At 35.0% G+C, this 14164-nt stretch overlaps 1 protein-coding gene across 16 annotated transcripts in view; it reads left to right on the top strand.

Moving 5' to 3' along the window:
- Positions 1 to 14164, top strand: part of BIRC6 (baculoviral IAP repeat containing 6) — a 228904-nt gene that overhangs the window by 180163 nt on the left and 34577 nt on the right. For all 16 annotated transcript variants that reach the window (XR_005987661.1, XM_041754078.1, XM_041754087.1 and 13 more), the window contains one exon: positions 6681 to 6891. Coding sequence is in view for 15 of the 16 variants with exons in the window: in XM_041754078.1 (XP_041610012.1) it covers positions 6681 to 6891 (211 nt within the window). In the remaining variant the exon portion in view is untranslated. The remainder of the gene's footprint in view (positions 1 to 6680; positions 6892 to 14164) is intronic.

Below are 14164 nucleotides of genomic sequence, written 5' to 3'. Positions count from 1 at the left end.
TTAAGGAAACTGTTAGGATGAATTTCCAGCTATACTAATTTTTTTCACCATGCATGAAGTACTTTTTCTCTCTGTGTGGTAGTTAATCATGTTAGTGCTTTTTCTGAAATTGTGACCTTTGAGTGGCATTATATTTTAGTGCTTAAGGATGTAGGCTAAAGAGCTGGACCATCTGCTTTTGCATCCTGTCCTCTCTACTTCACTGATTATGCAGCCTTGAGCAAAGTTTTTATCCTTTCTGTGCTTCACTTTATTCATATGGAAAATGAGGATAATATTTACCTCATGAAATTGTGAGAATTGAGTTATTTAATATACATAAAGTGCTTAAATAGTTCTTGTGTGGCATGTGTGCTCCCAGTGTTATCATAATCACTATTTACCTTTGAGACAGTAGTGTTCTGTTTAGAAGTATCCAGTTTTCTTTGTAAAGCATCATGAATATGCCCTTAATGTGTAAATTTATTTTCTGGTAAAGCAGAAGCAGTAGAAAAATAATATTAGACTAGAAGTCCAGACATTTCATTCTTTTGTGTCCTTTTTTGGGTACTTATGAAAAAAATTTAGTGCTTGGTGTTAGTAACCTGTAATATAAAAGGCATTATTGAAAGTTTTATAGCAATACCAATTAAATACCACTAATTGGGATCCCTGGGTGGTGCAGTGGTTTGGTGCCTGCCTTTGGCCCAGGGCGTGATCCTGGAGACCCGGGATCGAATCCCACGTCAGGCTCCCGGTGCATGGAGCCTGCTTCTCCCTCTGCCTGTGTCTCTGCCTCTCTCTCTCTCTCTCTCTCTCTCTCTCTCTCACTGTGTGCCTATCATAAATAAATAAAAATTAAAAAAAAAAAAACCTAAAACTTAAAAAAAAAATACCACTAATTACTAGTCCTAATTAAGATCACATGTCATTTAAATTTATATCTAAATTTATACAAATCTTACATGAAGCCACCTTTAGAGGTAGATTACCTCTAAACTAACCAGAGTTAGTTTCTGGTTTTAGTGATTTATTGATAATGTAATCAGAATCATTTCCTGTATTATTTAGTCATCTTTCGATTTTAGAAAGGAAAAGGACTACATTGCTTATAATTCCTATTATCCTTTGGGGATTAGTAATCAGTGTACTGTGGTTTATACCTTTATTCTTAGAAACTGATGAGTAAGAATAATGTTTTGCCATTTGGAGATGTGCTTTTTCATTTTCTTTAAAATTTCCTTTATCAAATTACTTCTTCATATTCTTTGGACCAAATAGTTTATAATCAGAATATTTTAGGTTTAATCCAACAGGGTTATTGTCTTTTAATAAAAACAGTGTTGCCTCAGGGAACCTAGGTGGCTCAGTTGATTGAACATCTTGGCTCAGGTCATGATCCCAGGGCCTTGGAATGGAAACTGCTTCTCCCTCTCTCTCTGCCACTCCCTCTACTTGTATTCTTTCTCTGTCAAATAAATAAAGTCTTAAAAAAAAAAAACACACACGTTGCATCAATTATTTTGTTGTAAGAACAAAATTGGTGTTTATTTTTAATCCTATTGATTATCCTGGCAAAGGGTCTTGTTTTAAACCTCTAAGACAAGGTTTTGTGTGTGTGTGTGTGTGTGTGTGTGTGTGTGTGTGTGTGTGTATATGTGTATAAACTCCTATCACTTAATGTTTGGAGCCACTTTAATATGATGTGGTTTAGCATATAATTTAGTTTGCTACTTCTCTAATTGGAGATTATATATTATTACTTATAAAAAGCCATGCTTTGTTTTATTAGGTTTAATTTTTCCAACAATAGGATGTTGCAGAGCAGTGTAGGATGGATTATCTGGAGTTAATAGTTAATGTAATATGGAACATAAACATAAACATTCAAAAGAATGTTAGGAAAAACACTGAACTCTGAGGAAAGTCTTTAAATATACATTACTTTTTTTTTAAGATTTTATTTATTTATTCATGAGAGACACAGAATGAGAGAGAGAGGCAAAGACACAGGCAGAGGGAGAAGCAAGCTCGCTCCATGTAGGGAGCCCGACGTGGGACTTAATCCTGGGTCAGGCCCTGGGCTGAAGGTGGCGCTAAACCACTGAGCCACCCGGGCTACCCAGTATACGTTACTTAATAACATTGGAAAGCAGAGGCACCTGGGTGGCTCAGACACTTAAGCCTCCGCCTCTGGGTTTCACCCTAATGTTACCCCCTCAACCCTAGTCCTTCTCTCTACATGAAAGTACCATTACTAGTTTATGATTAATATTCTCAATATTCTATATCTTAACTATACAAGTATATCCAGTACATGTATATATCACTGATTTTGAAACAAACCTGAAGCAAAATATTCACACTCTTTTGAATATAGTCTAGAGATTCTTTTACTCTGTGCAGTACCTACAACTCCTAGAGATATACCCATCTCTTTGGGTAGAGCAGAGCCCATATGCCCGTTATTTTTGAATTACTAAGTCATTGTTCCTTTTAGTCTATGTGATATCTACTACTCCCAGAGAAAGACCTGTTTCTTTGGGTAGACCCCATATACTTCACAAATACCACATATTTTTCAGACTATAAGGAATTTATTAGTTTTTGGAGGTGGTGTTATACAAGAGAATTTTCTCTATGATGGAAACATTTTGTATCTGTGTTGTCCAGTATGGACTCATGTGACTGTTAGTCACTGAAAATGTGGCTAGTACAATTAAGAAACAGAATTTTTAATTCTGTAATGTAAAACATTTGAATTAAATTTAAATAGCTCTGTGTGTGAACAGTGACTACTATTGAACAGGAGGCATCATGGTTTAATAAAAAGCTCTAGAGTTAGATGTACCTCACCGTCAGTGTTGGTCTTGCTATATTCTATTTAGCTGCCCATACAACTTACTAAATCTTAGTTTCTCATACACACAATGGGAGCCATAATTCCTTCTCCAGTTATACACACGCAAAAAAAAAAAATGTTGTTTAGAAAAAGGATTAGACATAAATATACCTAAGTGATATGCCTGGTAAAGGAGTCGAGAAGGAGAAAAATGGTCCAAATAGACTGCAGCCTTGGGGCAGTTGGCTGGCTTAGTTGGTAGAATATGGGACTCTCAATCTTGAAATTGTGAGTTTGAGCCCCACACTAGGTATATAGCTTACTTTAAAAAAAAATTAAAAATTAAAAAAAAGTAGATGATAGCCTTATCAGGAATCTTTTATGATTTGTCAGGGTAATCAGTGTGAAATGTTACTCGTGTATGCAACATTAATGTTTAGAAATTCATCTTTTCCTCTGCGTATTCCTACATAGGAATTCCTACATAGTTCACCAACCATAACGAGTATATTTGAGTTTCTTTACATATTTTGCAACTTATGTCACTCAAATACTGGTGTAGGAGATCTGCCATATTCTTTATAAATACTACATAGAATAGAGTCATTGGGATATTATTGTGTATTTAACCCTTTAATTTATTGGTCTTAGAATGCTTCCAACTTTCACTATTAAAATCAGTATTATGTATTTTTTTTTAATCTTTTTTTTAAGTAGGTTCCATGTCCACCATGGGGCTTGAACTCATGACCCTGAGATTGAGTCACATGCTCAAAAATAAAAATCTTTTTTAAAAAAAGAGTTGCAGGGCACCTGGATGGCTTGGTGGTTAAGCATCTTCCTTCAGCTCAGGTCTTGATCCTGGGGTCCTGGGTTGAGTCCTCCATTAGGCTCCCCACAGGGGGCCTGCTTCTTGCTCTGCTTATGTCTCTGCCTCTCTGTGTCTCTCATGAATAAATAAATAAAATTGTAAAAATAAATAAAATTTTAAAAGTTACATGCTCTCTCGACTGAATCAGCTAGGTGCCCCTAAAAACAGTGTTATATTGATCACCTGTGTTTTTTAGGTAAATAGTAACAAGTGGTATTGCTAAGTCATAAAATATGAGCATTAAATAATGCCAAATTGAGACGCCTGGGTGGCTCAGCAGTTGAGGTCTGCCTTTGGCTCAGGGCATGATCCCGCTGTCCCAGGATCAAGTACCACATTGGGCTCCCTGCATGTAGCCTGTTTTTCCCTCTGCCTCTTTCTCTGTGTCTCTCATGAATAAATAAATAAAATTTTTAAAAAGGAATGCCAAATTGATTACCAAGTTGCATGTCTACTTGTTTATATAAGTCTGGCTTTCTTGTATCCTCACAAGTATTAATGTCAGGTTTTATGCCTATTGATTAGTAACTTTGGGTTTTAACTGAATTTTCTTGAAAAGTAGAGTATACTATGTTATACTATCAAATTATAGAAAGTAGTAATATTAGGGCCATGGGTTGGAAAAGAGACTTTAAATATAACCAAGTATGTATGAAAATTTTATATATGATTAAGATAGAAGGTAAAATTTCAAATAAGGCAAGAACAAGCAGTCATACTTTTCTACCCCTGTCTTCTGCATCACTGTTGGAAGGTGTGAAAATGAGGACCTACTCTTCCATCATTCTAAACAGCCTCCCTGTTTGTCTTCAGACCATCACAACTAATTTTACTGTTTTAATCAGTTGCCACATAAAGTTCAGGATTCCTATGCTTCATCCCTCCATACTCTAATCCCAGTACTGGTCCCTCCTTCAATTCTCCTTCCCCATTTCAATCTTTTGTGTAGTAGAGTACCTATTAGCATCTGAAGAAAATTTTACTCATTTGTCCTTTTCTATTTAGAATGTAAGCTACACTAGGAGAGGGATTTTGTTTATTTTCTTCACTGCTGTATTCTCATCCTATCTAGCAGCATGTTTTCAGTGAATATTTATGGAATAACTTTATTTAATATCTGGTATTAGAAAAAAAATTGTTAAGGGGACCTGGTTGCCTCAGTTGATTGAACATATGACTCTTGATCTCAGGGTCCTGAGACCTGAGATGTTTACAAAAACTCCTTTTAAGTAATGTAGTAAACCTTTTTCTTTTTCTTACCAGAAACCCCATACTGGGCATAGAGCTTACTTTAAAAAAAAAAAAAAGAAAAGGAAGGAAAAATGTTGTTAGCTCTTTATCTTAACACAATTCACAAAATCATGTTGGAAGTTGGAAAAAACCCACAAAACCTAACAAAAGAACTTATAAAAGCCTTAGAAGTAGTACATTTTCTTAGAGTAGGGAATTCATTCTTGGATGCATGTAGTTTTAAAAAAACACTTCATTTGAACTAGTAATTATTACAGGTTAGTATAGGGGCATCTGGGTGGCTCAGTCTTAAAGTTAAGTGTCTGCTTTGGCTCAGGTTGTGATCCCACAGTCCTGGGATCAAGCCCTGCATCAGAGCCCTGCATTGGACTCCCTGCTCAGTGGAGGAGCCTGCTATTCCCTTTATCTCTGCCTGCCACTCCTCCTGCTTGTGCTCCCTTGCTATCTGTCAAATAAATAAATGAAATCTTTTAAAAAATCTTAGTTAACTCTTTTTTTCTAACCAGTTGATCTACTGAATTATGTATCTTTGATAAACTATGATCATATCATTTTATTTTGCCTGAGCTATAGTGGCTTTGTCATTTCAATTTAATTTTTTTTTTAATTTTTATTTATTTATGATAGTCACACACAGAGAGAGAGAGAGAGGCAGAGACACAGGCAGAGGGAGAAGCAGGCTCCATGCACCGGGAGCCTGACGTGGGATTCGATCCCAGGTCTCCAGGATCACGCCCTGGGCCAAAGGCAGGCGCCAGACCGCTGCGCCACCCAGGGATCCCTCAATTTAATTTTGAAAATAAAATTCCATTTCATTACTAATGAATTTTGGCTATAAAGTATTATGTGGGCTATTAGGCTTTTTTGTTGTTGTTTTTTGTTTTGTTTTGTTTTTTGTTTTTCTTTTATTATTTTTTTATGATAGTCACACAGAGAGAGAGAGAGAGAGAGAGAGGCAGAGACATAGGCAGAGGGAGAAGCAGGCCCCATGCACTGGGAGCCCGACGTGGGACTCGAACCCGGGTCTCCAGGATGGCGTCCTGGGCCAAAGGCAGGCGCCGAACCGCTGCACCACCCAGGGATCCCTAGTCTTTTTTTTTTTTTTTTTTTTTTTAAGATTTTTATTTATTTATTTATTTGAGAGTGAGCAAGAGAGCACAAGCAGGGAAGAGGGAAAGGGAGAAGTAGACCCCACTGAGCAGAGAGCCAGATCTATCTTTCTTTCTTTTTTTTTTCTTTTTCTTTTTCTTTTTCTTTTTCTTTTTCTTTTTCTTTTTCTTTTTCTTTTTCTTTTTCTTTTTCTTTTTCTTCTTTTTCTTTTTCTTTTTTTCTTTTTCTTTCTTTCTTTCTTTCTTTCTTTCTTTCTTTCTTTCTTTCTTTCTTTTCTTAAGATTTATTTATTTGAAAGAAAGAGTGAGTGAGCGAGCAGGGCACCTGGGTGGCTTAGATGGTTAAGTGTCCAGCTTTTGATTTTGGCTTGGGTCATGATCTCAGGGTCGTGTGATTCAGACCCATGTCAGACTCTGCATTTAACCAGGCATCTGCTTGAGATTCTCTTTCTCCCTCCGCCCCTCCCACTTGCTCATGTGTGTGCTCTTTCTCTCTCTCTCAAAATAAATAAAATCTTAAAAAAAAAAAAAAAAGGTCTGAGTAGAAGTTATATGGCTGTGTGGACTTAACTTTTACATTGTAATTGTACATGTTCTCATTTTATACTTTCCCCTTTACCTCTTACAGTTCTTGACATGGCAAGACATGTGCCACTCTATCGAGCTCTGCTGGAATTGCTCCGGGCCATTGCTTCTTGTACGTCCATGGTGCCCCTACTGCTGCCTCTTTCTACAGAGAACGGTGAAGAGGAAGAGGAACAGTCAGAATGTCAAACTTCTGTTGGTACATTGTTAGCCAAAATGAAGACCTGTGTTGATACCTACACCAACCGTTTAAGGTAGTATACTTGGTTCATTTCTCTTGATTGTGCTTCTACCAGTCTTTTTAAAATAGCTATGTGTTTTTTAAATGAAATATGTTGATTAAGCACACATGCATACAAGCAAGATCTAAACTACAAAGAAAAAAATATCCACCAAATCCTACAGAAACATTTATTCACAATGGCTTGTCAGACTTCTCCTTGTGTAGTCTTAACAGGTATAGGTTTGGAGTTTATCTTAAATTTTGTTATATTGTACCTAGTATACAGATGGATGCTCATTTTAGTCAGTACTGAGACCAAAGACACGTTTTAGCACCAATAAATACATACTAGCTGACATATTCTTAATACTGCCGTTACTCATTGTAGATCCTATATTTTACTTAATCATCTATTAGTGGACATTTGGGCTATTTTCTGTTTATAACCTCAGACATACATCTTTTGAAGCTTGTACAAATCCCCACACAGTAGATTCATAGAAATAGAATTGTTGGGTTTATGGATTACTTCTGTTTCATTTTGATATATGATACTGTTCATGCTATAATCTTTTTTAGAAGTGAGAGGATTCAGTTGTTTTGTCGTATTTATAGTAAAGTTAATATTTATCTTCTTGGTAAATTTGTTAAATGAATTTTTGGCTTAGGTTTATACCTCATTAGATTCAGATGTTTAAAAAAACTCTTTTTAAGTAATGTAGTAAAAATTGTTCTTAGCAGAATCTGTTCAGTGGTTGTCATTTAATGAAATTTTGATTTTTAAGGTATTTATACTGCCGGTGGAAATTTATTCTTTTGGCAGTGGTCTTTTGAGTCAGATAATCTTCTTTACCATCTTGACAATGTATTTTTTCTACCTATTTTCACTTATTTTTTTAATTAAAATACTGAAATTTGAGAAACACAATATACGTCAAATGATGGCAGAGAATTGGTCACTGAAAAAGTAATTTTTTTCTTTATTCTGCTGCAGTAATTTTGTATTTATTTATTTATTTATTTATTTATTTATTTATTTATTTATTTTTTCTTATTTATTTTTTGTACTCACTATCACTTTAAAAGGTTGTGACTCACTGCCAGGCAGTTAAGAATTGTAAATTGGATAAAAGATTAAAGAAGAACCAGTTGGTAGAAACATAAAAACCTGTAGGTTCATACTACTCTTTTACCAGGGAAGGAATATGTAAAGGTATATAATCTTTGATGGAAGATTATTTGTGTTATAGAGAAGAGAATATTATGTATGGTCCCATCATTCATCACGGCAAAAATCTTAACAAGAAATGTAGGCGTCTGGCATACCTAAAAATAGTGTCACGTCATAATTGAACTGAGGGTCTAATCCTCTAATTGAGCTAATGTCTCATTGAACATCCAGTCTGTACCCTGGCAATCTCTGTTCCTTACTGTATAATAAACATATTTCTTGACAAAATAATATAAAATATACAAAACTTTGAAATTGCCCTTGTGTATATTTTTAGGGGAATCTTGTCCTGTGTTTCTGTATCTCATCTTTCTGCGTTTTGAGGTGTATAGTACTAATTGATAACAAAATTGAAAATATATGAAACATTGTTTTTTCCCAGGAAAATTTTATTTCTTAGATGAAAAAATTGTGTGAAGATGTGGAATGCAGTCATAATTAACTTTTATTAAAAATAATATCACAAATTTATGGTGGTATGTGACCGTAAGACCATTAAAATAAGAAAAACTCTTTATATTATGTATTTCCTTAAGTTATAATTTCTGTTGGATCCTGCAAAAATGGTGTTATACTGTATTGAATTCTAAGGTAATTATGGAAGATACTTATTGCAGTGAATGGACTTTGTGTACTTAGAGCACCTTTTTTGTTGCTTTTCCTAAGTTAATATATTTCCTGTTTCCATAATATATGCAGTATAATTTTTTAAAAGTAAACTTGACTTCTGTATAAAATATATTGATGATTCACTATAAAATACAATTTCAGATAGAGGGTAACTGACTTTCATTTAATTGGAGCTTTTTGTTTTCCTCCTTTTCTACTGGAAAAAATTACTCTTCACATTCTTTCCTCCTTCAATAAGAAAAATGGCACTTCAGGCTTCTAAATCCTGTACCAATGAAACATAGATGTAAAGATCATAATGATTATTGTTTGTTTTATTTTATCTTTACAGTGACTGTACAGTAACCTTTTAATAACTTGTTTTAGTGATAAAGTAACAATGTTAGTGAGTTTTACCATAGGATTTGAATATTCTTAGGACTATTCATGATATGTATTATATTTTACAACCTGTGTTAGAAAAGGAAACCATCAAAGACATACATCTTATAACAACTCTACTTGCCTTTCAACATTTGGTACATCGAGAATTCATTTTCCACTTCACAGAGTGAGAGGATAAAATATATTATCTTCCAGCCTATCAGGACTAAAGATGTATTTCTTTTCATATTTTCATTATAATAGAACTCTGATAAAGAGATCAGCATAGTCCACTTTCCTTATAGACTTCATACCCACAGAAATTGGCTAAGTTTAATTTTAACACTGTCTGAAAGTATAAAACTTCCCCTCCCCCTACCTGCCTACCCCAGCCCATCTGTATTTTTTTTTAAAAACCCAGGATACTCTTGAGAATGGTCAAGGCAAATATGTTCTGTTCATTGATCATTTCTGGGTAAGCCTTGTTGTATTATCAGGGTTTAGAGGTATGGCCTTGAAAGTAATGTATAGGTGTATTTCAGCTCAGAAAATTTTTACATTATTTTTATCTCTGCCCTCAGTAATAAATGTAAGGGTGAATAAAGTACATCTTTTTAGTATAGTTTTTCTTTTTTTCTTCTTAAGTGAGAGCTAGTACTTGTTTACTAATTATATACCTTATTGGCTTTTTTCCTTTTTAACTTCTCACTTGTTCCTTTTTTTTTTTAACCAAGCATACACAAAGGGCAGTAATTTTCCCTTCAAATGAAATTTTAATATGTTTAACCATTTGGTTATCTTAAATAAAAAGTAGATTTGCTGTGTGCTCTGCAAAAGGTCTCTAGTTGATAATTGTGGTTCATTTCATTTAAATTATGTCTTCTTTATATCTTTATACAATTTTTATCTTCTTATTGTGGATGAGAGAAATGAAATGTTTTGATCCCGTGCTGAAGGGAAGTTTACTTTCCTGCTGGGAATAACCTGATTGAGATTATTCTGTCGCTAATTGATTTTGACCTCAAAATTCAAAGAGTGAAGGAGATTATGACTCTGCCCCCAACCACGCTAGAAACTTTCTGTAAGAGGAAACAGAAAGATACTGTTAAGAAACTGTAAAGGCAGATAATTGACCTGGATATTGCCAGACTTGTGTGTTAGAAGTTTGTGTTTGGGGCACCTGGCTGGCTCAGTCGGTTAAGCGTCTGCCTTCAGCTCAGATCATGATCCCAGGGTCCTGGAATCCATCCCTGTGTTGAGCTCCCTGTTCAGGGGAGAACCTGCTTCTCCCTCTTCCCCCTGCTTATGCTCTCTCTTGCTGTCTCTGCCAAATAAATAAAATCTTGAAATCTGTGATTGTATTTAGATAGCAGAGAGCTGGCCTGGTCACAAGAGCCTGTCTGATTTGTTCATTTAGCAGATTGCTTATTGAATGTTCATGAGAGCATAGCAGGAAAATTGGATCCTTTTTCTAAGGGACTGGCAGATAAATGAGGTAAACAATAACTGGACAGTTTTAATTACACAGTACATGGCATATTAGAAGAATAAGATATTACTGAAGAATCAAACCTGATTTGGAGACCTAAAAAATAAGAATTAGCTAAATAAAGTAGGTCATTCGTTGATATACCAAACTGAGAATAATGTTAGCAATGAAAGAAAGTATCACATATTCAGGGAAACCTAAAGAAATTTTGTATGACTGGGTATGGTAGATGAGTGGGAGATGAGGCTGAAGAGGAAAGCAGGAGTTAGAAGTTGAGAAATGGTGTATTTACGGTTACTTACTCTTAAGTGTGGTGATGAGCTACTGAAAGGATTTCAGAGATCAGATTTCATCACCCAACTTTATCTATATACCCTAAGCCTTGAGCAAGAATGACTGCTTAGAGGAAAAACTAGAGTTGTTGCCACAGTGGCACAACCCCACAGGAATGCCTTTTATGCGTAGTAGTTCTATGATTAGTGATTGTTTTGCTATTATGTGTATGAGATGTAATTATATATTCATCTCCATCAATGTCCACACATACATATATCTAAAAAGTAGCTTCTAGGGATCCCTGGGTGGCGCAGCGGTTTGGTGCCTGCCTTTGGCCCAAGGCGCGATCCTGGAGACCCGGGATCGAATCCCACGTCAGGCTCCCGGTGCATGGAGCCTGCTTCTCCCTCTGCCTGTGTCTCTGCCTCTCTCTCTCTCTCTCTCTGTATGACTATCATAAAAAAAAAATAAAAAATAAATAAAAAGTAGCTTCTGAATTTTAAGTTTTGAAAAAATAGACTCTAAGATGCATTTCAAATGCCCTTCAATTACAATTATACCCTAATAAAATGTTGATTTCTTATGGGATAGTTTGATGAGTAATGTAGTACTCTGGTGGGGTTGATATTTGATGTAAACCAGAGCACTAGAGAATGAATGTAGTACTTCTGGTTTATAATATCCCTCTTTTCTGACTTAAAGTTGACCTAGGCAGTTGTTAAATATTTACTGTACATTAAACTTCCTAAAGTCAATACTATTTTAATATTCTTTTATTCATGATTCTATATTTTTACTATCCACCACCTTCCTTAACCTGTCCTTTCAAGATTCACAATATGTAACCGTATAGAGCTGATTTGAGTCTAATGGTTAACATAGACAAATTGATTATTATTGCTTTTGACTGATTGTTAGTAAGCATTAAATCATGAATAACGTTCCCTTTTGGAAGCACAAAAGAATAGGCAAAAGTATCACTTCAAAATAGAGAATTTTATATTCAACATTTTCCAACTGAAATAGACAAGATTAAAGGTAATTAGTCATCAGAAATTTTTTCGGGATTTGATTTTTTAAAATGTAGATGACATGTTTTGTCCATTAATTGTGTAGCCATCTGAAAACAGCTGTGCCTGTAAGGTTAAATGTAATTTTCTACTTAGGCCATTTTTTTCCATGATCTATCACTTAAAACCTAAACAGTATTGGAGCATTTCAGGATGCTTTCATCCGGAAATTTTGTATTTCTTTCTTGTTCCTTTGATACTTTTTATAATAATTTCACCAAAAAATGGGGAAATGGCTAATTAAACTATCAATATTGGTTCTATTTAACTTTGCCTCAGTCATTTAAGGTAGCTTATTACTTTATTTCAGAGACATTGTTCAAAAGCCACCTTAGTAATCGCTTTGGTAGAAAGAACAGAGGACTTCCAAAATGATAAAGAGCTCCATTTCCTTTGCTTGTCCACTGCTATCCTAGGCGCCTGTGAAGAACAAAGAGTTGAATATTTATGCACACATAAATACAGGGCTTATGCTCTAAGTGGAATTAAATCCCTTGTTGGTGATTACAAATTTTCCTAATCATAAACGCTCTTGTCTTTCTGGTAATCCTTTCTTGACTAATGCAGAAAAAAATTACTGGCTTCTTGTTTATTTTATTCATAAAGTCTTAATTTCTAGCTTTTTCCCTTCAGTTTTGTGATTTAATGACTTTTGTGTTTAATACTTTTTAATATTTAGGCCTACAAGCAGTGGAAAGAAATAGTTCCTCAGGGACCAAAAGAGCTAGAGAGATGGTGAGGAAACGCATTGAGAACAAGAGAGCACGTTTATCAAATAGAAGGCAAAGATGCATGCAAGGTGTCAGCAGAGTTACCCACTTGCCAAAGACAGACTGTGATAGGTATTCATTGATGATCCAGAGTCACTGCCACTTAATTTTGAACCAATTATAGGGGGTCAGAATCTGATGAAAACAAATTTTCGTAACTGTCAGATTGATGACTTAGGCAGGCAGAACTCCAGAGTATTCCTCGCATGCCTTTTGTTCTGCCAGTGTGAAATAATTTTGATTAGTATAGTATTTGTGTTTCGGCCTCTGTGCTTTTATTGATTTCCTTTCTTTTTTCTTGAGAATTACCCTGGAATTGTGCCTCAGTTGTGCTCCTTGCTTAGTGGAGAGCTTGCTTCTCCCTCTCCCTCTGCCTGCTGCTCCCCTTGCTTGTGCTCTCTGTCAAATAAAAAAATAAAATCTTTAAAAAAGAAAAAAAAGAGTTTAACATTAAAAACTTACTAATAGGTTATAAATCTGGCATGTCACTCCCCAGTCTCTTGATGCCTATGATGCTCATTTTTAAAAACAAAATTTTTATGAAGAAAGACAAGTCCATTGCCCTTTACTTCAGATACACCATCGCTACCTCTTATCAGAATAGTTCATTGATCACTTAGGCTTCATGTGTGTAGAATGGCTAGAGGCTTAGCTGGTTCTTGAAAAACACTTTGATCAAATGCCAAAATACAACTTATTCTACTATTTAAGGGATTAACAAAAAAATTATAAATTGATTTAATACTTCCGTCTCCACAGTATCACATAACAATATGAAATGATTATTCCTTATCAGATTACATTATATGAGCTTTACGTTTCCGGACAGTCTCCACTATCTTTATCTCAAACGCTATTTTAAGCATTCTGAATTGCAGAATTCGAAGTGTCTTGCTGAGTAAGATTTGGTTTGTAACAAATCCTTCTATGCACATTGCAATAAGTAAGCTGTTCCATGTTATCTGTAGATTTTAGAGCTATAAGGAGACTTTTTTTTTTAGAGAATAGATATTTTTAAATTAGCAGCAAAGAGTGATTTAAAATATATTAGAATGTTTATAGGTGGGATCTCTGGGTGGCTCAGCGGTTTTGCGCCTGCCTTCGGCCCAGGGCGTGATCCTGGGGATCCGGGATCGAGTCCCACATCAGGTTCCCTGCATGGAGCCTGCTTCTCCCTCTGCCTGTATCTCTGCCTCTCTCTCTCTCTCTCTCTGCCTGTGTCTCTGCACCTCTCTCTCTCTCTCTCTCTCTCTCTGTCTCTCATGAATAAATAAATAAAATCTTTAAAAAAAGAATGTCTATTGATAAATGGTAATAATTCTAAGTTTTTTAAAGTAGTAGACTTTTAATTTGCACATTCTACTTTTTTTCTACTTTTTTTTACTCTTCCTTAAATATTATGAATGACAGCCCTTTCATATGAAGACTTTTTGATGTTACTCATTTTACCAAATGCACTTTTTAAAATTTAAATT

The sequence above is a fragment of the Vulpes lagopus genome, chromosome 5 (assembly GCF_018345385.1).
Source record: "Vulpes lagopus strain Blue_001 chromosome 5, ASM1834538v1, whole genome shotgun sequence".
NCBI lineage: Eukaryota > Metazoa > Chordata > Mammalia > Carnivora > Canidae > Vulpes > Vulpes lagopus.
Note: the sequence above shows the minus strand (reverse complement) of the source record. Positions and strands in the feature narration are given on the sequence as shown.